Below are 22,756 nucleotides of genomic sequence, written 5' to 3'. Positions count from 1 at the left end.
TTGGTGTTCCTGTATTCATCGAATTCATATTTGGACCCGCTATTAGCTTGTTAGATCGCACAATACCTGAAGACCCGGAGAGGTACCGTACCATTCCGTCCGTGATGGATTTTTGCGTCGCCTGGATACGCAGCACCAGTCTCGAATACCGCTTAGAAGCACTGAGGCCCTGCTTCTGTTAAATCCACGGACCAACAAGGGGCAAGACGACGACATGAATACCTTCGCGCTCGTGGCCCCGCCGAAGCGTCGCCCGATCACGCGAGCTGCAAATGCTGTTTCGCAAACATGGGCAAGAACAGCATTCCGAGATCCTGTGCTACGAAGTCGAGCCAGGCGTACCTCGCCCTCAAAATGAATCACACCTCTCGTCGGCGAATAGCTACTGTGACTCAGAATGCTGGAGGCGGCATTGGAAAGAGCACAAGAACGTCTGTGACGTTGATATTCCAACCAGCAGAACGGCGTAGCACCCATCCGAAATGTACAGAAAGTATCGCCTGAAATAGTATTTAGCTCTGAGCCTTAACGCCGGAAGGCTACACAGAGTTCTCGATTTCCCGGAGTTCTTGATAGTGTGAATCGAAAGCATGACGAACGACCTCCTGTTACAAATGTCATGCACTGAACATGATTACAAGATGGAGTCAACTTACCTCACTTGTACCAAATCGCGCGTAGCACATTGCGGTGCCGGAAACATGCTGACACACGAAGAAATGAGCACCGGCAGGTTCATCTGCGGTATAGTGCTGTTTGCTATCCACGGAATGCAACAATTGCTGGGATGTTACAGGGGTGTGCGCATCCCCCAATTCTTGGGATGAAATCTGGTCTGAGGCAGCAGATAACTTAGGCTGTTCAATATCCATTAAGCTTTCCGGCTCGTGTTCTGTCTGGCTCTGGACGTCATTGCGGGTGGCTGCAGTGTGCTGAGAAGTACGCTCAGCGAGAGAACGCAGGTCGTCATCCATCTTGCTGGCGGCATGCCTTATTTCTTGCCACTCCTCTTTCAGCCGCGTGTTCTCCTCCTGTAACGTAAGTGCTAGGGCCGCTCTTCTTCGCACATCGTCGTTCGTCCTCTCGTCCTTGTCCGTCAACACCTTGCACAGCGTCTTCCACTTCTCCAATTCTGCCTCAATTCTCCGGATGCGTTCCTCGTACATACCTTTGAGCATCGGAAGACCCTCCTTAAGTTGACTCATTGTGAGCTTAAGCTGGCGTTCCAGTTCATTTTTTTCGGTGGCGACCTCAGAGGCATGAGCAGAAGCCTTCCCGTAGTACTCGCGGAATATCTCGCGTTCCTTTTCAGTGTCTTCCTTCTGACTTTGTAGGCGTCGCAGCGCCTCTTGCTGAGCCTCCATCGCTTGCTCCATCTCCACCTTACCACGCTCATGCTCTAGTCGGAACGCGGTGAACTTTTCTTCGAGACTCCCGTGACGCGCGTCTGCATGAAGTAGAGCTTGCGACTTAACCTCCAACTCGGAGACCGACAAGGCATGCCGCTCCTTGAGCTCAGTAGACTCCGTTTCGAGACGCGTAACCTGCAATTGCAATAAAGAGACCTTCTGCTCGAGCGTTGACACCTCTATTGTTTTCATTTCAAGAGCATCTTGGAGGTCTTTCAGCTGAATGGGAGCGACAGAGTGCTCCTGAAATGATATCACCAACCAGCAAGAGTTAGACGAAGCAGGAACATCATACCTGCGATTGACTGTCAACAGCAGCTTGTTGTGTTGAAGTTGTTGCAGGCAAGTAGTCGAGGCTTTGTGTGGGCTCCTCAGGCATTGAGACTTGTTCGATTCGACGCTTGCGAAAAGTCAACCTCCAGTTCGCCTATAGTACAGAGGATACAAACCTCAAAGTGGCTCCCTCGAAGTTGCTGCAACGGTCCAGCCTTTCTCCGAGCGGCTGTGAGATCAGGACCCAATGTCATGGCCTGTTCTTCGTGCGTAGCGAGCCCCCAACCATCCTCGGGTTCGTCGCCGAAATTTATGAAGGCGTCCACCACTTCCTGCGCAACAGGATCCACAGATATAGATGTCCCGCGTGGAGACGAGGGAATCGGTGAGGGTCCGATCGAACCGGTTTCGTCTGCGTTTTGGGGTGATCCTGGGTTGGATGGCATCTCAAACAGCCAATCGTTGTCCTCATCGAGTGGTGGTGACCGACTACTACTGCGACGACTAGATGCCGCTTCGTCCGCTAGCTGCTGCCCGCGCTGTTGCAGCGTTTCATCATCCCATTTGGAAGCGACCTGTCCACCCTTGCCTTTCTCCTTGAGCCTTTTTTCTGCGCGACGGATGGCCATGCTAGTCGCATGCACACCGCCCTTTTCTGGAGAGCTAAATTGCTCAATCGAACTGAGCGGGGGGTCAGGTTTTGGCAGATGTGGATGGAAGACAGAGGGTGAAACCACCGGGATAGGACGCATGACTTTTGTCGCTGTCTTCGTGGTACGACTGTCTACAAGCGTTTTGTTGCGTCTACTCGCTATGCCTTCCACAGTCTGATCTCTAATGGCGACTCGCGAAGATGCCGGGGCAGATCGGTTTGTTGAGTTGGTTCTACTGACGTTACGGGGCTTCGACTTGTGCACAGAGGCAGCGGTCTGCGAACTCCGCGGACGCAATGCTAGGGCAGGAGGCACTTCTGGAGATTGGGGGGAAGACTGCGTCTCTGGTACAATCCCTTCTCGGCTGAAAATACCGTGCGTCTGGTGGACAGGCGCACTAACGGCGCGTTCGTTGTCAAAGTCGTATTGCCAGTATTTGTCTGCGTTAGCATTGAGACCTATCTCTTCGGCGCTGACCTCGTGGCCCTGCTCAAGTGCAGTATGGTCCTCTGAGAAGGGCGCATCGATTGCCAATGAGTCAGATGCCACCTTCGAGGTAGGGCGTTTGTTAATCACTGGACTGACTTGTGGTGAGGACGGTCGCTGCTTGCGCTTGACCCCTCGAGGAGGACCAATCTTCATGGCGACCTGCGGTGATGGCGCTCGTTCGACCACTGTACTAGCTTCGGCATCTTCAGGCCTAGCCCTCCTCTTCCGAGGAGGACCTATCTTTGTAACCTCATTTGAAGCTGTTGGCTTCTCGAGGTCGTTGTGGCTTTCGCTTGACACAATGACCAAAGGTTTACTTCGCTTCGATGGGCCAATCTTAGTGACTTGTCGCGGAGGGGATGGGACGACTGGCGACGACGTTGATCTGACTTCGTACAACGAGTGGTCATCCGGCACATTTTGTCTGCCTTTGCCCTTCGCCGCAGATAGCATGACTTCAATCGCAACCTTACGCCGTTTTCCTGTGGGTGCGGGTACGGCGAGGGGATCGTCTTCCTCCGAGGACTCGTGAGACACCTTGCGCCGCTTGCTCACAGCTCCGTGCGAGCTACTCGCCTTGTGTATTCGAGAAGAGCTGACGTGGGATGCATTGGAAGTCGAGGCGGGTAGCTTCGTAGAAGACGAGGCATGGGATGGGGCGCGCCGAGCCGTCGAGTTACCAGCGGTGGATGCGGAGGGTTTGGAGTCTCTCGATGAGCTCGTCGACGCCCGAGATTTAGCTGTGGCTGATCGTCACACTTGTGGCGTGAGTGAAAGAGTGACTCAACATACATTTTCGCGTAACTGCATCCTTCTTTTTCTTCGCTTGCTTCACTTTCCAGTCGTGAATAAGCTGATCCGTACAGTCGTGTTTGGGCACCCAGCTGGGTGCCCATGGCTTTGTAGTCGCGGGATCGTTCCCTGCCCACTTCACCTGGTATCTGCTACCACGTTCTGCTAAAATCTCGATGACATCCCAGAGTGTCTCCTCGTCGTCGTCCTGGGGAATGAACTGGGTGTTGTAGTCGGGCAACTGTAGTGACGCTTCCACCGCCGATTCACTATCAGAACGGTGAGACATCCTCGAGCAGAGCGAGGGCAAGGGCGCGCGAGTCTAGCATGGTCAGTGCGATCGAAGGCGGATCAACCCCGTATCCAAGTTCTCGGCCACACTCTGTTCCCAAAAAGGAAGGTCTTCAAGTTCGTTGCAACTCAGTCAAATTCATCGGTCAGCAGCAACGAGGATAAATATGCCGTATGGAAAGCACATAAATTAGACCGGAAAAGGATGCTAAACTGCCACCCTGTGTCGCTTGAACGACCCCTCGACGTCTGCGACCGAGTACTCCAAGCCCACACCCGTATCCTTGTAGCATTGATTGATCCTCTTCACGAACCACTCCGTCATCTTGAGCAGCTCCTCCTCACATGCCTTCCACACACCCACCATGACAGTGCCAGATGCAATGCCTACGCTTATGTCCTCTGTTGTAGCCTTCTCTGACGCTTCTGTGAAGTGCTTCTCTACCCGCTTGAACAACGCGTCAATATTCTTTCGCACGTCCTTCGAGTTGTATTCCTTGACGACCTTCTTCAGCGCCGAGCGATTGTAGCTGCTGTTGGATGGCACCTCGGTGGGTGCGGTTGTCTTGAGCAGCCTCTCCACACCCTCGAAGTAGTCCTAATTCTATGTTAATCTCATCATTTTCGCAAGCAGCGAACGGTCTACTCACGACTATCTTGTAGAATGGTCGTCTGAGCACGATCTTCACGTAAGCGTTCAGATTCTCCTCGTAGATAGACTCTGCCCGCTTGAGGAAGGCGGCTACAGAGCCTAGCTGCAACTGAGACATCTCAGCGACAAAGTAGTGCATGTTTTCTACGGCAAAATGAGCAACCCTGAAAAGGCCTCCGATTGAACCCTTACCAATGATAATGACATGGTAGTTCAATTGTCCCTTGTCCTCTCCTTCACCGTCCATCTTGGCCATGTGTTTCAAAGCATCAAACATCGACTGCACGATCTTCTCGTAAGCTTGGTCCACGGTCTGCCGTATCTCCAGCGTATCTGCGCCAATGAGCTGGTTCTCCACGCGACCGACGTACGTAGGAAAGTACTTGATGAATGGAGCAACACCATTGCGCTTCTTACTGGTCAATCTGGTGTCTTCAATTGATTTGATGTGTTCAGTCTAGTGGTTCTCTTTCAGTCGACCAGTGAAAATGACAAGTTCACATTTGACTTACCACACGACGCTCGAAGAGACCCTTCAGGCGCGTGTGCTGTTTCTCGAGAACGTTGAGCAAGAACGCGTTGCCCCTTTCCTCTGCATCCCCTAGGAACCTCTCGAGAGCAGCGATGATACCGACAACGGATCTGGCCGAAACGTCATCAGCCCAGGAAGAACAAATTCATGAATGATCTTACAGCTTATCCCTGCTGAGGGCATTATCCAACCAGGCTTTGAGCTCGGTCGCGAGAAAACCAAAAATCAGATCCATTGCGCCGCGAATGAGCTTAGACGTAGAGGAGCTCAGTCCGGCGGACCTCGCAGCCTGTCGGCGGAAATAGTTCTCGAGCCCCATGTAGTCTGCAAAGGTCAGCCCAACGTTGTTGATCTGGAGGAAGTCGGCGATGAAGTCTTCTTCATGATACACAGCCGTTGCAGCCTGATCAAGTACAATGCTGAATGCCTTTAAAAAAGAAGCATATTAGCTAAACGAGTACCGCGTTTTGATTAGTATTTCTACGTACCTCCGAAGGGCTGAGGTCACCGTCTGAACGATCTTTCCGCTCTCTGCGGGCTTCCAACGGGGACCGAACAATGGTACCGGCTCGCCGCATGCCAGAAGCTGCCTTCGCAGTCGTAGATGTGGGAGATACCACACCAAAGCCTGTGGTCAGGTTAGTACAAGGTGTTTTGGTGCAGACATGCGAGATCGACCTTCAGGATCTTCATCCGCAGACTTCTTGACCAACCCAGCGCAGATAGAGAGTAGCGCCCTGACTTGAGCACCGTGAAGCGCGCTCGCCGCTGTGAAATAGGCCTAGATATATCGTGTGAATATATGAATAGAAACTAGAAGCGAATGCATGACATACAGCACACAGCTTGGAGTAGATTCCCTCGTCCATTTCCTTGAGGTAAAGAATGAGACCGCTGTATCGCCCCAGAAAGCTCTCCATCTCCTGGTGGTTCCGCAATGCCGGCCGACTTTTGGTAGTTCTGATCACGCCCTCGCTGTCACCGAGAAGCATCTTGGACTGCAAAGTGTGTGAGTGTAGTGTGACAGGCGTTGCAATAGACGGAAACATGCCTGAGCCGTGAACAATATCGACAGATAGTCAAGGATGCGCTTGCAGAAGTGTGAATTGTGAGTTCGATACTCATCCAGCCTTTCCATGGTCGCAGCCATATCTTATGCAAAGTAAGATTACATTCCTTCACTGAGTAACATGACAGTTTCATACCGCGATCTCTGCCGGCTTGCAGGGCCTTATATAGCTCGGTAGCGGCGCCCTCGATTCGCTGTATACTTGATGCCTTCTCGAGAGACTCTTGAGTAAGGGCCAACAGGGCTTCCTTGTCCACGTGAACAGTTTGCTGTCCGCAAATCAGTAGTGAATTCATTTCACCTAGGGGTCGACACATACCAGTAGTTCTTCGAGTTCGTCCATGAGAGCGCGTTGATTCTGGATTTGAACCTGCAGACCACGATTCTGCGATTGAATATAGGCGATATCGTCATTGACGGCCTACCAAAAAGTCATGAATCTACGCTAAGTATTGATGGGTCGAACGTAAAACCAAGAAAAATCCCTACATTGAGATGAATCTTGTAGGACGAGACCACGCTATCCATACCATTGAGCTCCGACATTGCTTCGTCGAGGTACTTAAGGACAACGTGTATCCTATCGTCAGACTCAATGAAGGAATGCACGTTCGCCTAGGATGACCGTAAGTACCCGGACGCCAATTTAGTACACAAATGTACCAACCTTCTCCAGAGCCATCAACTCATCGAGGAGTCTTGCCTCTATTCGATCAGCTGCTCCCGTGACGGATGTCCTGCCCATGAAATCGTCGCTGGCCCACTCATAACCCTCCAACATCTCTTCCATGCTGTCCAGTGTTGCCTGCGCACTCTCGTCCTCGCCAATGTCGGAGCCGACACCATCACCGTCAGCGTCATCGTGGATCACGACATCGCCAGACAATAATCGATTCAGCGTGGCCTGATTTGCAGGGTCAAAGAATGAGACGCGTGCATTCTCACGACGTTGCCCAGAGTCACCGGGAGCCATGCTAGGTGCTCGTGAGGGTGTCTTTCGAGGAAGTGGGTGTGAAGGTAAGGGGATGGGTTGAAGATTGTCCGGAGTAGATGGGTACGTGGATATGGGTGATGGCTGCATGGATGAGGGTCCTGAGGGTATTTCCAAAGCAGTCATCGCTGAAGACGATCCATTCGCACGGGAGGATTGGACTGAACGAGACGATGCGGGGCTGCTGGAGAGGAGACCGTTTGTCGCCGATGCTGGTGTGCGGTTGGCAGAGCTAGCATTTGATGGTCCACGAGCGTGGCCAGCACGGAGGGCGGCAGGGATACCTCCTGCTTGAGAGGCAGGTGTGGTTGGTCGGGTACGCACAGGTGTAGCTGGTCGGTCTGGTATAAGTGGCGGAGGCACCGCACGTGAGGCTGGACTCTCGGCGCGAGACGGTGTACCAGGTTTACGACTTCTAGAAGAGTCCAAAGGATAGGGTATAGGGAGGGGAAATTCGTCATAAATGTCGCTTTGTCTTACAGTATCGTTACGGTCGTTTCCGATCGGTCTTCGGGGTGATGCAGGAGGTAAGGGCGTACCATTGGTTGGAGTGGGTGCTCGTTCCATTCGTCTGAAGTCAAGAGCAGAAGGCCTAGATGCTGTACAAAGCTAACTTATTATGACTAGGGTTCACAAGTAGGAGTATACGTACAAGGTCCGGACGCGTCGGGCATCTGTACGCCTCTAAGTTGTAGGGGGGTTGTACTGCCTGTAACCATACGGAAGAGCTTCACTAAACTAGTAATGAAGTTGGTCTGATCCTGGGCGTCCTCAGATTGCCATCGGTACGTCCTGGCCATGGTGATATTGAAGGTCATTGGCTGCAGGTGCTCTGAGTGGACGCTTGACGTAGAGGACACACAAGGCATACATTAAGAACCTCAAGACCGCGTAGCTCAAGAACCTTCCATGTCTTCCCGACCGAGAATGAGCCATTGGAATTTAGCTTGGACTTGTGTATGAACCCTAGCCTATTGTTTGACTCTACCGTAGATGGTCACGGTTAGGCATACAACAGCGAGGAGCAACCTACGGGAAAGTAGTATATATCTTGGTTTCCTTCCTCCGTCATCCTGACCCCCATCTTCCCAGATCTTGATGTGGCCGACATACTGCTCCTCCTGGCCTGCAGTGTTCCGCCTCGCGAAGACCGAGGAGATAATTCGTTGTCGAACAGATTCATGATCCGTCGACATGACTGCGAAAGACTCTCCTCAGAGAGAGGCACTCCGAGTGCGCGCAAGGAAGATACAGAAGAGAAACGGTCGTGATCAAGAACGAGACGCAGTAAGCGGTCCCCGATCAGCAACCATGCAGTGCGTATGATACTTTCCATTTCGGGCAGTGCGCCTTTGCTTGGTCTTGTTGTGCAAAGGCTTCGACGCCCTCACATCAACGAAGCGGTATCTTTAGCCAGATGAGCCTGAATTTATCGTATGTGTTCATGTGTGCCCTTCGTAAGGAAGGATGTATTAAGTGACATAACGATTGACGTGGCCGACATGTGGTCATTCATCGGTCGTTGACAATAGTTCGTAATTACTGGTGGTCTTGGATTTCCAACCAAACAAGTATTCCGCCCATCCGCCACCCTGTGTAACGCGCCGGACCTCGCCACTCTGCATAACTTCGTACCGCTTTCCTCTCCACTCCACCTGATTTCCAACAATTGCTAGGAGCCAGATAGGCAACGCAAGGATCTCTCTTACTACCCAAGCAGCGAGGAAAGGTCCCGACACGACGGTGCGACCTGCTAGAGACGCGGCGACGTCCATATCCACGGAAACCCAAAATAAAAAGTGAACCGTGAGGAAAAGCCAGCGTGGAGTGTCGAGAATGTATCGCAAACCAGTGGACGCGAGGATCCCAGCGACGACAGACTCGGTGAATGGTTCAAGCATAGTCGCGGCGAACACCATTCGCTTGCGCACGCGGACCCACCGAACCCGCCGCCAGACGTAGTCCGCAAGGGTCATGCTTCCCACAGCATTTCGGGCGACATCGCATGACAGGTCATGGCGTAGACCGAGCTCGTGCCAGAGGGCGCTAGCGATCATATTGTCTTCCGCAAGGAAGCGTCCAAATGCAACTAGGCCTCTCTCTCCTTGCTGAACGCCACCCTCGGTGGAATCCGCGATCGGTTTCAATGAGCCGTCCACTCTCTCCAGGTCCGAGCGTCGGTAGAGGTTTGACTTGCCCACAACACACGAGTCCACGGCGACAGTGTTGATAGCAAGGTACATTTTAGCATGATTGGTGTTTAGAAATGCTTCTTCGATGCGAGATCCGAGCGAATACTCGCTCGACCAAGCCAGTGGGACGTGGTGAACGAGCGCAATTCGACGGCGAGATGAACGCGACGGGATGTCTGCTGGACCATCGAGGGCATTGACAGAATTTGCTAGAGTGCCGGGAGCGACCATAACATTGGAATCCAGCACCCATACAATGTCGTGCGCTGCTTGACGATAAGAGCGGATGAGGTTGTTGATTTTCGGGTTGACACCCACCGCCTCGTCCCCTGATCACGCACAATGAATGGATTGCACCCTCGAAGGTGTATTCATAGTACGTGCCTATCATTACATGTGCGTTAACATCGGGATATTTTGCAATGAGATCGTTGACTACGGGCAGTGCCTGATCGTTTTCGTCTGCTACGCACAGGAATATCTCGTAGTTTGGATATTCCTGCGTAAATGTTGACTCAAGGTTCTCGTACAAATTCGTGTCCAATCCCTTCAATGGCCGCAATATTGATACACCTGGTACAGAGGAAGCTGGAGATGATGCCCGAGGCAACTGCGCTCGCTTTCTGTATCGTTTTCGCCTACACATATATTTTGAGCAGCATTCCTCGCCCTGAGTAAATGAGACTTACGCAGTGATACAACCGAGAGCACCTAAGAGGACTATGAAGCCCCACCAAACCACGCTAGCCCATGCGAGACAGAGTTTGAGGACACCGAAGTCATTGTCAGAGAGCATCGTGGATAGGACCTGCGTCGGTCATGGGCGGCTGAGAGTTGGGCAACTGTTGACCAAACATTCAACGATGTACCGGCGTGACAAGGCGGTGACCGAGCATGAGGCGTGAACGTGACAGGTCGCGCCTGCCAATAGTCGCGCAGTGCGCGAGGGTCTGCGACGCGACACTCACCTCAGGATACCTTTCTCAGTCACCAAATCGCAACAAGAACTTGTCTCGTCCATTGCAACTCTTCTCGTTGTACTGATCTGCATACCTTCGCAGTTATGTCTGAGTGGAAGACCCCGTTCCAGAGAGGTATCGCACGTTTCCGCGCAGGAAAGCTAGAAGAGGCAGCTGACTTATTCTCTGAGGTACGTTGTGTACGTGCACCTTAGAGCTTCCTTAACGATGCCACAGGCGATTGTGCTGGGACCCAATGAATTTTCCATATATGATTCTCGAGCGGCCGTGTTCGAGAAACTAGGAAGGGTGAAGGATGCACTCCGTGATTCGAAGAAAGTGATTGATTTGGGACCACAGAGGTGGCAGGTAAGAGAATGCAATATCAATTTACAACAAAATGACCTCATACTAAGTTACTTCTCAACTGCAGGGGTATGTCCGCTCTGCACGTCTATTCCACAGGATCAGTAAACTTGACCACGCGTTGCGCATGATCAACCTCGCTCTCGAGCGCGTGAATGCGGACGATGTCAGACGCGTCACCGAAATCACCACAATTCGGGACCAGATCCAGCAGGGCCTGCAACAGCGGCGAGAACACGAATCGCGCGCATTTTATCATTTCGGTAAATTGCCCCTCGAGATTGCTACCACCATCTTCACAATGGTGGCCGCCGACGACCACACGCGAGTTATAAGCCTCTCACAAGTTTGCCACAACTGGCGCGCTGCCATCCTTGGCATGCCCCGTCTATGGAGCAACCTTATTCTCACGAACAAGAACCCGGTCAAGAAGGCGAAGGTATGGGCTGTGCGCTGTCAAGGGCGCCTGATCGAGCTTCGTTTGCGTGCCGGGGTGGCACCCACTCCATGGGCGCTGGACGAGCTTGCATCCGTCCCTTTAGATTGTCTGCGAGCTCTAGACGCGGATAACTTCCCAATCCATGAAATACGCCGACGACTTCCTACTTTCACGGACGACGTATTGCAGAGACTCGACGAATTAAACATCCAACACTGCGCAGATGTACGTGCTGCTTCTTGGCTATGGAGGCAGCCTAGCATGCGCATTCGCGATTTGACTATTGCTCACTCTATCTTCCACTGGGCTACTGCCGCTGAGAACATCAATCAACTTGAATCCTTCACCTTCCGCGGCCCCGTTGTGGATACTCCGTTGTCGGACATTCTAGCCTTCCTGCGGCGGAATCCCAATCTTCGCAAACTCGCCCTCAGCATGATGGACATACCTCTGGCAAATCCTGGTGAGGACGAGGAGCCTATACGCCTCCCTCACCTCAGCCACCTCGAGCTCGAATATCACGACTTTGCCACCAGTCGCATCATACCCATACTCGATATTCCTGCGCTCAGCTCCCTGCATATTCGTGGAGGAATACATTCCTTGGATACCACTCTGCGACATCTGGTGCACAGCGGCTGTGCAGCTTCACTGCTCGAGCTTCGTATCCAACGCTGTGCTGTCTCTGCGCAAAGCATTATTGAGCTATTACGTTGTACCCCTTCGTTGGAAACGCTTCAGCTAGAGCACGTTGGAGGCAGCCAAGCGAATAAGATTCTCGAAAGCCTTGCGGAACCCAGGCCCCACATAATTAGCGAGCAAGAGACGCTCAGCGCAGTCCTATGCCCATCTTTACGAACCGTCAACTTTTCACATTGCCCCGACATCAAGAGCGGAACCGTTCTGCGTCTAGTGAAGACGCGCTTGCCTACCGATACGCTGACCGTAACCGAGGACGCATCCCAAGAGAGCCGACCACCACCAATTGTCCCGATCGATACGCTTATAATCGACGGGTGCCCAAACATCGACGCCGACATCCTGCCTTGGCTGAGGAACAAAGTCCGCGTGGTCAGTTGCGTGTACATGACGAAGAAAGATGCTCGATGGAAGCGATGACTGTTGTATTTACCCGTTTATAATTTACATTGGACGTGACCAGCTGTCCGAATACATAACGTGTCCGTGCGTGAGACTTCCGTAAAACGTCCAAAGCATGCTTTAAGCTCTATATCCCTCACCCGCTGGCGAGTGCACCTGCAACAGGCTGCAAACCGTTTCTTCTTTCGAGTGTCAATGCTCACTCTTCGCTGGCGGACGACTCGACCGAGTGGATCGAACTCGAAGACTGCGCAGGAGACGGAACAGGCCGCTGGTGCGCAGCTGTTGCCTGCCCCTGAAGAGCGCCCATCAGAGACGGTGCGAACGCGCTCAGGAGACCTTTCGCGATGTTCACAGGATTCTGCGCGGCGGCAAGGTCCTGAGCGCCGTTGGCAGACGCTTGCGCTGCAGAGTCGAGCACGCTCTGCCAAATGGCCTGGACGCGGTTCTGCAGGAATGTGATGATGTTTTCCTTGGCTTGCACGATTCCAGCATCTATCTCGGCCTCGTTCTTGGTGAGATAAGGGTTCATGAAGGTGACGTAGAACCAAGTTGAACCCTTTGCAGACGTGTCAGCATGATATGGATGAGATCACAAGCGGCACGCGACTCGCCTGCGTCTGAGGCAATGCAAGGAACAGAAGGAACAGGGTCTTAATCTCCCAGTAGAAAGGCAACCTACGTATTCGTCAGATAACTTCATTGTTCAATCGACAATTTGCATGATACATACCAGCTGACCAACCACTCGGCAACGTACTCGAATGCAACGAAAGCCCCCAGAACCGACCAGTACATTGCCCATCGCTCGAGTTCGGGCTCAGATACAGGTCGGTGGGCGAGAGATTTCCACGTGCCGTAGCAGGGAAGTAGAAAGGCGAACCAAGCACTGCGAATGCGATTTCCAACACATTAATGAACCATACCAGTGAGCACACAAGGATCTAATACCTGAGAAGGTTCGATGCGAGAGAGGTCAACATTGCGATTAGTTTCTGAAGCAAAGGGTGGAATGCGTAATGCTGGGACCCTGCAGAAGTAACAAAATGAAGTAAAAAAGAGGTGGTACGTGGCGAAGAGACAAAGAAGCTGGCGGTTGCGTGCAATGAGCACAGCCGAGTGTCGAGAGATGCTAAATACGATCTTGGGCGTCTACGTGCACTCTTCATGATCGGATCGCGAATGAGATCTCCCGTGCATCTTTGAGAAGAGCCAGTGCTGAGCTGGGTGATGTATGCATGTTCTGTAGACTAAGGTGTAGTACTAACATGACTTTAGGTACGTACTACGTGTTATCTTACGCATTGGGATAGAGTCTGCATGGTCGCCATGAGTTCGCTACATTTGAACGCCCTCGCATGTGTGATCGCATTTCATCGTCAGGCCTAATAAATAGGTCATAGCACAACAGCCTGGACTCGGATATTGCCCAATGATGACTCTTCCATCCTCATTTCAGTGGTTGACAGCGTGTCTGCCCAAGAACTAGAGGATAACCAGGAGGATTGTCCGCTTCAACAAATGGCGAGAATACGATTGGGCGAGCGTCCCGAGTCATCTCGATTTGTTTCCGGGCTCATCAGTACGCAGCGATCTTGGGGTATTACACCATAAGAAGGAGAGTCGAGCAAGCGTCTTCTGATACGACGATTGTCGGTCCCATATTCAGGATAGCGAAGCATAAAGCATAGACTCACGAGAGTGTGGGTCTCCGCTTGTCACAACTCTGTAGGAAAGGATTCAGATAAAGACTATCACGTTGGTGCAATTGTACTAGAATTCCAGACTTATTACCAGCGCAAGAAGTGACTTGCGTCAAAGTCACGATACGCGCTCAGTAGGAGCTCGCAACTCAGGCCGGGGTCAGTAAGCACGCTGTGATTAGACTTTGGCACATGTAATCCACATTCAAACGCGAGCGGCGGAGAGTGAGCAGACTGGCGCTCCGCGAGGCCGGAAATAGACAGGACGACCAAGAGGGCACGCGCAGAACGAGAATGAATATAGAGTGAGACGGTGTTTAGCGGATGGGGACATGGTATCGCAAAGTGGGAGCACAGCCGAGAGGCGAGGGGAAGGAACGTGTCTGTCTCAGCCGAGGGCAGGAGGCGTCCGGCTTGCCATATACGTCTGTGGCTTGTCCTTGTTTGGCCTGCAGGAAGCGCGTCTGATCTCTCCATTCTCATCCAATCACTCCCGGCAACTTTGCTCTCACTGTCTCCCGCAGCCCTCGTCCCGGGGGCAGTCTCTCACTTTTTCGCCTTTTTCTTCCGTCTCCCCTGCCAAAATGGACTCCAGCAGCAACGGCGGCGGTTCACCTGTCAAGAAACATGAAGACATCGAAGGGCCCGATCCAAACAAGGCTTCCGTCAAAGCCGATTCCAAGCCGCCCGTACGGACCCTTAACCGAGTGCCCCGTACGTTACTATGCGTTCATTTGCGCGTACTCTTCGTCGATCTCATGCACGGCTTGCACAGGCGCATGTGTGAGTACTACTGAGGCTATGTGCGCAAGAGGAGCGCACCATCTTACGCCTTACGCGTCCAGAATGCGTGTCGTAAGCAGAAGATGAGATGTGAAGGAGCTGAAAACCCTCCGTGCAGACGGTGTAGACACGCCGGTCTGGAGTGTCTCTTTGAAAAGCCTACCCGAGAAGCCAGCTTGACCGGTGAAGCTGGATTGGAGTAAGTCGCCCGTAGGATGCTGCTATATATTCTCTTATCAATGTGCATTTACGTTAGGCGCATACGCAGCCTTGAATCGCATGTCGCGGATATTCGTCAGACGCAGACCGCCATTCAAAACAGCCTAGTCGAGATTGTCAGCCATCTCCGTGGTGGTGCATCATTCCACCACTCTCGCTCTCCGTCCGCATATCCCGCCTTTGTAAACCAGTCGCCTAGTGCCCATTCTCTTGGGTCGCCAGGAGTGACTACGCCATCTACTGCTACTGCGCATCCCCCTCAACTAATGGTAGATACCGGCCACCCGGGACAGCCATCGACGTCGCATAACGGCATGCCACACGGACCCATCCCTGCTGGTGTGAATGCTAACGCTCACCGTCAGCATCGTGATCAGATGGCGGGTACATATCGCAGTCCTTCTATAGGGGCGACCGGACAGCGCGCGTCCAGTCAAGCCGAGATACACACTTCTCCTCTCGCTTCCAACTTGATGTATCCGCCTGCGGTTCCTCCAGGCGCTCGACACAACTTACAGCAAGCAACGACCCTACCGCCCTTCTCGTCGCTTGAATCCATGGGCCCTCCACGGTCGCAGCCATCAAACGTGTCATCAGTACGGTTTCATCCTGATGTCAATTCTCACTCGTCTCGGCAGTCTCTAAGACAAGTGAATGGCCAGGATGCAGTTCTGGGTTCAAAGCGGGGCCCCCCTCCGTCGTCAAACGTGACCAGCGCGGACTCATCGGACGTTGAAGAGGAGGACGGCGAGCTGCCGGCGTCCGGACTGGTAGCTCCGTGGGAAGTTTTGCGCGGGTTAGCTGATGTTGCTATCCAGAGGGCCGCGAAGGTAGATCACCCCTTTGTCATCATGTCCTGCGTTATGCTGATCGCCGCGTCTGCGTAGGAAAACGGGGAGGCGAGCGAACCCCCGAGTCGGGCAAGAACTGCCTCCCCTGATCCTCGCCAGCCCCGACCCGCTAAGCGCAGGAAGGTCAACCATAAGCAGCCGCGGGCTACGAATTTCCCTGATGGTGCGTTGTCTCAGCGTAGGGCTGGCTTCGCACACTGACAGACGTACCGTAGTCGTCACTAAAAACATCATTCTCGAGCCTGAGGCTCGGGAGCTCTTCCGGATGTAAGCCGACGCGAACCTACCACACCTCCGGTGCTCACGTGTAATATACAGCTTCTACCACGGATGCTCGACGTTCCTTCCTATTTTCGATGCTAACACCGATACGTATGATGCCCTTCACGAGCGTTCTCCTTTTGCTGTTGATTGTATCTGTATGGTTGCCGCTGGAGTCAGAGATGGGGGAGGTAGGTGTACCTATATCCTTGACTTGGTGGATGCATCACCGAGAACATTATCCAGGGCCACCCAGCGAAACTTATCTCAAGTGCCAAGAAGAGGTGCAGGCCATTTCCTGCGCTACACTGTTTTCCCCTGTAACGCGGCAGGAAGCTGTACAAGCCATGAGTACGATTTCCGATCATTGTTTCATCATCTTGCTGACGGCCTGCAGTCCTGGTGTCTGGTTGGTCCGACAACGGTTGGTTAAGTGGTGGTCATGCTGTCCGCATGGCGATGGAGCTTTGTAAGTATTAGCCCGTGTATTAGTTCTACGCCGTGCTGAACCCTGCGCTCTGATTACAGCGATGCACAAGGCCTGGCCAGAGCTACTGAAGCGTATGAAGGCCAGCAAGGCATCATCGTCAAGTAAGGACAGACAACTTGTGATTTCCGCGCGAACTTGGTTCTGCCTCTACCTGTTTGAGCATCAGTACGTCCCGCGTCTACGGCCGACGATTTTGTGATACGTCACGCTAAGACGTCTTGCTCAGAATGTCGTATGGGACGGGTCGCCCATCCATCCTCAAAGATGACGAGAGCATCTGGCAGTGTCGTCTACTCCTCCAACATCCGTTGGCCATCGAGGATGACATGCGGCTTGTGTCGACTGTCGAGTTGATGGCGATCCGAGAGCGTGTGAACAACAACCTGTCCCCACTGTTCGACAAGCCTGTAGATGACATGACCTTCAATGTCCTACGGGAAGCGGACATGGAGTTCCGCAACTGGTACGGTACCTGGGATCAGGCCTTTTCCCAGAAATACGAGGATGCAGGTGAATTTGCATCTGTCAAGTGTGGGTCCTAGCTTATGTATTGATCTTTGTTGCAGCCTTCTATCGGCAGAGCTTACAAATTCAACACCTTCATGCCGAGCTATACCACAATGCTACCGCTCTGAGGGGCATTGACGGCCCCGAAGATGTTCAACGGATGCCTCCTGCTCAACGCGAGCTAGCGATCAGGTCAATCCGGATCGGACAGCAGATCCTAGAGATCACAGTGCACTCTCCCGCATACCGAGAGGGGATGAAGTATGGTATGTAGCTATTGGCTCGTACTTATCTGCTGAAGGCTAAAATACGACAGCTGTGCATTATACCCATGCAACCGCTACGTTTTCCGCTTCTTTCCTACTTCGGCTTGCACGTCTCTTGTGAGTTATTCATTCCGCCGAGTGCATGTACTATCTCCTGACAACGTTAAAAGCCCGGACCAATGCGATATTGAAGAGGTGCGATCGCTTGTCGAACACCTTGCCGCTCTCCTTCTTGAGGGTACGTGCACCCTCATGACGGATACAAGTCACTCTGATCCTCATACCACCTGTCCCCTACAGTTCCCGGCAAACGCTACGCATTCACGCTGCAGCTGATGCTGAAACGCTCAAGGAAGCGGTCTGCTTCTATGTCCCGATCGCCTGGTGCTTCTCGGCATCGCTCGCATAGTAACGCAAGTTATGCCCCGGATACCGTCCCCTCACAAGTCAATCAGCACCAAATCATGTCTCCGACCTTCGATGCATCATTCTCTCATGCCGACGCTATGAACCCTATGTCCGCTGAATTTAACCAGCACCTCGCTCAATATGGTCCCAGCATTGACCACATCTGGCGCGGGTTCGACACAACTGCCAATGAGCAGCTCCCAGTATGGCTTTCTGACCAGACACTGGGCGGCGTGTCGGTCTCGCAACAGGGTATGGAGGGTCTTTTGATGCCTGCCGAGTTCGTCTCTACCTCCACACAAATCTGGTAACGTCTCTATTGTATCGTTGTCCATCTCCCGACCCCACGTCTCCACATTTGCTCTCATGTTGTGCACCAAGGGTAAATAGTGCTCACTGTACGCCTTTACTCATCTTTTGACGCTGGCCAGACGGCCAATGTATTGGATATATGATTTGTTACTACTCTTCCATGTTGTATAGCTACAGTCCTCCGTATCTCTCTATGTAACGATGCCTGTACGATCTGTGTCACCTCCGCAAATTGGCCGAGTCTCGAAAAGCGATATGTATGGGCGCTCGATCATCAAAATTGCCAATTTGGGCATACGTAGATTTTTGTTCAGCGGTTGTGCGCATACATCTTCCTGTCCCCTGCCCACTATGCCTGTCCCCGTCGAAGGGCCGCGTCCCATGGCGACCCCCAAGACCTCCAAGATTGCTAGTGGGTCTGCGGAGGAAGCCCCTCCGTCTGCGTCTCCAGCGCCAGACGCAAAAATCCGCAAACTTCGAAAGCGGAAAGGAAAGGAACCCGAGGATGTCGATCCTCCGGCGGACATCTCGCAGCCTGTGGAGGACAAGTCGTGGACATGGAAGCCTTTGACGGAGTCCTCGGCGAGCAGAGTAGCACCGGTGTTTACGAAGGACGGGCGGTGCGTTCAAGTACGCCTTTCCGCAGACTTTGTCTCATTCTAGAACAGATACTTTTTCTCGGTGGTAGAGTCCTCCGTCAAGATATACTCTGTTGCGACGGGTCGTGTGGTTTCCACCCTTGCGGCGCCCCCTCCCTCTGAATCTGCAACGACGGGAGGCCCGTCGCGTCCTGCAGCTGTTACCGCGGCGATCCTCAACCCCCATAATCCTTTCCAGCTTATAACTGGCTCCGCAGATGGACTCGTCAGATTCTGGGATTTTCTGGACGCGATCGTACTACGCACCTTGAAGCTTCCATATGTGATCATGCATCTCGCTGCTCACGAAAAGTTCAAGGATCACATTTTCGCTGCTGTTGCTTCAGGCACCAAGAAGAAGACTCACAAATGTATGTATCCGTTCTTCGCATGCTTACCTTCTTTTTTGCTGACGAATTGCTTAGCGAAGAAAGATTCCGCGGTTGACAATGCCTATGTGCTTCAAGTCTCCTTTCAACCTACCGATGCATCGGCCAGTCTAGCGGTCCAAGTGCCTTCCGACATCTACCAGATTGGAAGGGCACGCGGCCCAACGGGTCTTGGTTTCTCGCCAAGCGGCGCATGGCTTGTAGCGACCGGCGGGCACAAAGCTTATGTCTGTCCTACTTCGGACTTTAAGGCAGGCTTCACCAAGTTCGTGTCGCCGCAAGCATTGACGTGCCTCGCATTCCACCCCTCCGAAGAGTACTTCGCCACTGGTGATGCTATCGGGTGCATTCGGTTATGGTACTGTCTCAATTCTAATCTGCCGAAAACCTACGGCGTAGAAAAGAAGGCGCAGACCACGACGATGCACTGGCATGCCCATGCGGTATCCTCCATCGCATTCACTGCAAATGGAGCATACCTTGTAAGCGGCGGAGAGGAGGCCGTTTTAGTCATCTGGCAATTGCATTCTGGTCAACGGGAATACATCCCACGAGTGGGTGCCCCCATCGCGCATGTCTCTGTCTCGAAGGCGGCAGATGGAGAGGAAGAATATCTGCTCAGCTTGGTAGATGCCTCGTTCGCATTCGTACGCTCGGGAACGCTTAGCATATCACGAACGATCTCGCGAGTGAAGCTAGGTTCGTACAAATCAAATTTACGTCGCCCCTCCGTCTCATTTCTCCTCAGATCCGGCAACCTCCCAAAATCAACCCTCGGCGTCTAGTCCTGCTCCGCTTGCTGTCCACTTCCTTACTTCCGCGCTGATCCTTCCGTCGTCACATGGTTCGACTTTGCAGGCGTTCTCACCCTCTTCTGCCAAACTTCTCTACGAGCTAGAGGTCACTCCATCGAACAGAGTATCGAGGCGAGACGAGAAAGCGTTAGAGCAGCCTCGTGTGCAACATGCTGTCATCGACGAGCTGGGTGAATGGTTAGTGACGATCGACTGGCGAGAGTCTGATGAAACCTTCCGCGCGGAGTCCCATATGAAAATTTGGCGATGGCATCAAAAATCTGCAACCTGGACTCTCAACACAAGGGTTGACCGTCCGCACGGCCTCCACAGAGTAACTGCAGTAGCCTTTCGCCCTGTATCAAAGGGTACAGAATCTATCTTTGTAACCACTGGAGAGGACGGGAACATCAAGTCTTGGAGGGTGCAATCGACGACACAAAAATCAGGAGAAACTGATAGTGAGTTCAAGGATTCCCTATCCCTTCAGTCGTTCATTTTCATTCCTACAGACTTCTGGGTCAGCCGGTGCACACTCAGTTCTCGTTCTGGGACCCCTTCACATGTCTCATGGTCAACAGACGGCTCGCTGTTCGCCGTCTCCATGGGCCCTCACGTCGCGATTTATGATGGCCAAACTAATATCCTGTGTCAAGTTCTAACAAGTCCAGAGTGTCCATTGGTAGCGTCCGCTCACTTTGTTGGCTCGAGCGGTCGCTATGTTGCTGTCGTCGGTCCTAGAGATTTGATACTCTGGGACTTACTCTCGCATTCTGGTGCGTTCTTATCCATATCAGAAGGCCTGCGTGTGTTTACTGAGAGCATTTTATTTAGTGCGGTGGCAATTCCAGAGTTCGTTGTCCATAGATCGGCTCGTTGCTCACCCTAGAGAAGAGTCATTCTCGCTCTTCGAGCGGCTCGCCACTCAGGGAACTCCCTCCACAAGAGTGTTGGTTTTCCACCCGTCGTCGTCTTTGCCAGTTGCCTCATGGACGGTCCCATTCCATCTCCGCAATGTCGTCTCTCACGCCTCACTCGACCGTCTATCAGCCAATCCATTATCTTTCACCCTCGTCGGCATAACCGATACATGGAGTGTCGTCGTCTTTGGCGATGATGTATGCCTACCCCAAGAGGATGGTTCTACTGCCAGAGGTATCGGCACCGATGGGGCTCCAGGAAAAAGGACATTATTCCAGGACATCTTCGGGAAATCGGCGTTCGCCGGCTTGACGAATGTGCCCGCCTCCTCATCAGTCACACTCGCTTCGGCGCAGCCCTGGAGCGGTCGCGAAGTGGCTGAGGTTTTCGACGCTCCGACATACCTCATGCCGCCGCTTGGTTCATTATTCGACAACCTGCTAGATGGGTTCTTGACGCCTCGGCTCAGTAGTGATGTACCCAACAGCCCAACTGCAGTGGAGCATGTGGACGAAGACGTAGACATGGCCGATGAAGGCGACGACGAGCCATTCACGGTTGATACTCGAATAGAACGGGTCGTAAACAAGCAAGAGATGGAATCCTTTATTGGGCTGTTCAAAAACTATGGCATCTCAGGTGCGCCGATAGTTTCGCTCTGTTTTACCCGCTCTTACCCATTATCTTTACTCTGCTAGCACCAACGCAAATGCCCACGCAGCCCAATGGCGTTTCAAAAACAAACGGTATGCGCAATCCCACAGTCAACGGTCACGCACATACCCCATCATCTACACCCAATCCCCCGAATGCGAAGACTGTCGCACAAAAAGCCGAGATGCCTGGCCCGACCTCTGTTGAACTTGCGCCCTCACCAATGTCCGTGAACGGTAGGAAGCGGAAACAATCAGCAGTATAATCGGATAGAATTATATCTGTATGTCATCCTGTAGTCCTAATCATTCTGCTTTTCATCCTTCTCGCTGTAGCTGTTCTGCACGCACATCGTTCTGCATCATGTTATTACGCACTACCATTTCATGCGATCATGCAATCTATGCCGCGAACTACATTGGATGACGTGCGATACACTAGGGTCTGGTAGATTGGAGTGCACGAATGCGAAGAATGACTTCCAGGTGCGTTTTTTCATCGACTGGTGACATCCCCAGAGTACTTGAATCCGAACAACAGAGAGATCCCAAGCACGATGTCAGGCGGGAGAGCGTCGCGATATTGCGCGGAAATCCCATCGAGGATGATCTCGTCCTTCAGCTCCGTCTGAGCTAGGCGGTATGTACCGTCGTTGTTCTTCGGGTCCAAGTCCGTATCAAGTTTCTCTGGTGCATCGGGCTCGCCTGTTCGCCGACGTTTGCTTGCGTGCTCGCAGGCCCAGTCCAAATCGTGTTTCTTGCGTTTCATGTTCTGCGCATCGGATTTGTCCCTATCATTGCTCGGAGTACCGCTCAATGCTTGGTTTATTGCGGGAGACACACTCGTCATCATCGCAGACTGCTCCAGTGACAGGCCATCGGATCCCACTGCATCTAAGGGGAGGGGAGCCTGGCAAACCATGTTGTGGTCCACAGATGCTATGGGACGACAGCTTGAGTCCACTTGAGCGATCGTCACCAGCGCCGGACGTTTGGCATCCTTAGCTTCAGCCTTTGGTACAGCACTGGGCTTCCCTGGGACGTCTGCTTGCAATAAGCCTTCGCCAACGTCCGAGGCCCGAGAGCTCTTTCTCCTTGCTGTCTGGCGTCTGTTCTGAAACCAGATGGTGATGCTCTTAGAGTCCCTGCAAGCTCTGTCAACTTGCCAATAGCTGTGATAACAAGGACAATTCTTACATGCCAATACGGTCTGCAAGCGTTTCCTTAACTTCTCTGGTCGGATGTGTGGTGTCGCTAAAAAGGGCCTCGAGTAACTGTAGTTGTTCTTCTGACATACGACGGCGTGTCCTTCTCTCTTTCATGTCACCGCCATCTGCTTGCGGCATTGCTATG

The 22,756-nt window shown here is 52.7% G+C and overlaps 8 protein-coding genes across 8 annotated transcripts; 3 read left to right on the top strand and 5 right to left on the bottom strand.

Moving 5' to 3' along the window:
* Nucleotides 1-200: 200 nt before the first annotated feature.
* Nucleotides 201-3,905, bottom strand: POSPLADRAFT_1176054 (hypothetical protein; the record flags this gene model as incomplete). Its single annotated transcript, XM_024488391.1, has 6 exons — nt 201-605; nt 657-1,544; nt 1,705-1,836; nt 1,859-2,611; nt 3,074-3,564; nt 3,617-3,905. 6 exons carry the CDS (start codon nt 3,903-3,905, stop codon nt 540-542), a joined length of 2,619 nt encoding a protein of 872 aa, XP_024344073.1. The 3' UTR covers nt 201-539.
* A 147-nt stretch (nt 3,906-4,052) lies between these two features.
* Nucleotides 4,053-8,347, bottom strand: POSPLADRAFT_1064011 (hypothetical protein; the record flags this gene model as incomplete). Its single annotated transcript, XM_024481752.1, has 17 exons — nt 4,053-4,505; nt 4,558-4,703; nt 4,752-5,016; nt 5,072-5,201; nt 5,253-5,518; nt 5,580-5,719; nt 5,770-5,872; nt 5,928-6,089; nt 6,143-6,243; nt 6,297-6,429; nt 6,480-6,581; nt 6,650-6,775; nt 6,828-7,363; nt 7,403-7,722; nt 7,815-7,972; nt 8,023-8,135; nt 8,185-8,347. The coding sequence occupies 17 exons, from the start codon at nt 8,345-8,347 to the stop codon at nt 4,116-4,118; spliced, it is 3,354 nt and encodes a 1,117-aa protein (XP_024344072.1). The 3' UTR covers nt 4,053-4,115.
* A 292-nt stretch (nt 8,348-8,639) lies between these two features.
* Nucleotides 8,640-10,146, bottom strand: POSPLADRAFT_1037935 (glycosyltransferase family 21 protein). Its single transcript, XM_024477296.1, has 3 exons — nt 10,033-10,146; nt 9,728-9,981; nt 8,640-9,672 (listed from the first exon to the last, which is right to left on the bottom strand). Exons 1-3 carry the CDS (start codon nt 10,137-10,139, stop codon nt 8,660-8,662), a joined length of 1,374 nt encoding a protein of 457 aa, XP_024344071.1. The 5' UTR covers nt 10,140-10,146; the 3' UTR covers nt 8,640-8,659.
* Nucleotides 10,147-10,530: 384 nt separating this feature from the next.
* POSPLADRAFT_1042521 (hypothetical protein) lies at nt 10,531-12,226 on the top strand (the record flags this gene model as incomplete). The annotated part of the gene is made up of 3 exons (XM_024478123.1): nt 10,531-10,671; nt 10,736-10,737; nt 10,768-12,226. 3 exons carry the CDS (start codon nt 10,531-10,533, stop codon nt 12,224-12,226), a joined length of 1,602 nt encoding a protein of 533 aa, XP_024344070.1.
* POSPLADRAFT_1037934 (hypothetical protein) lies at nt 12,200-13,299 on the bottom strand. The gene is made up of 4 exons (XM_024477295.1): nt 13,160-13,299; nt 12,942-13,097; nt 12,823-12,886; nt 12,200-12,767 (listed from the first exon to the last, which is right to left on the bottom strand). Exons 1-4 carry the CDS (start codon nt 13,189-13,191, stop codon nt 12,408-12,410), a joined length of 612 nt encoding a protein of 203 aa, XP_024344069.1. The 5' UTR covers nt 13,192-13,299; the 3' UTR covers nt 12,200-12,407.
* A 1,196-nt stretch (nt 13,300-14,495) lies between these two features.
* Nucleotides 14,496-18,230, top strand: POSPLADRAFT_1164585 (hypothetical protein; the record flags this gene model as incomplete). The annotated part of the gene is made up of 16 exons (XM_024487837.1): nt 14,496-14,639; nt 14,757-14,893; nt 14,951-15,137; nt 15,207-15,502; nt 15,560-15,743; nt 15,801-15,927; nt 15,980-16,031; nt 16,083-16,222; nt 16,272-16,376; nt 16,423-16,494; nt 16,554-16,680; nt 16,742-17,025; nt 17,082-17,288; nt 17,339-17,405; nt 17,459-17,526; nt 17,589-18,230. The coding sequence occupies 16 exons, from the start codon at nt 14,496-14,498 to the stop codon at nt 18,005-18,007; spliced, it is 2,616 nt and encodes an 871-aa protein (XP_024344068.1). The 3' UTR covers nt 18,008-18,230.
* Nucleotides 18,231-18,359: 129 nt separating this feature from the next.
* Nucleotides 18,360-21,669, top strand: POSPLADRAFT_1051423 (hypothetical protein; the record flags this gene model as incomplete). The annotated part of the gene is made up of 7 exons (XM_024480165.1): nt 18,360-18,628; nt 18,677-19,017; nt 19,072-19,734; nt 19,784-20,290; nt 20,342-20,605; nt 20,664-21,389; nt 21,449-21,669. The coding sequence occupies 7 exons, from the start codon at nt 18,360-18,362 to the stop codon at nt 21,667-21,669; spliced, it is 2,991 nt and encodes a 996-aa protein (XP_024344067.1).
* A 230-nt stretch (nt 21,670-21,899) lies between these two features.
* Nucleotides 21,900-22,749, bottom strand: POSPLADRAFT_1051422 (hypothetical protein; the record flags this gene model as incomplete). The annotated part of the gene is made up of 2 exons (XM_024480164.1): nt 21,900-22,548; nt 22,601-22,749. 2 exons carry the CDS (start codon nt 22,747-22,749, stop codon nt 21,900-21,902), a joined length of 798 nt encoding a protein of 265 aa, XP_024344066.1.
* Between the last annotated feature and the right edge of the window lie 7 nt (nt 22,750-22,756).

The sequence above is a fragment of the Postia placenta genome (assembly GCF_002117355.1).
Source record: "Postia placenta MAD-698-R-SB12 unplaced genomic scaffold POSPLAscaffold_1, whole genome shotgun sequence".
Classification (NCBI taxonomy): domain Eukaryota; kingdom Fungi; phylum Basidiomycota; class Agaricomycetes; order Polyporales; family Adustoporiaceae; genus Rhodonia; species Rhodonia placenta.
This window is presented reverse-complemented; position numbering and strand designations above follow the sequence as displayed.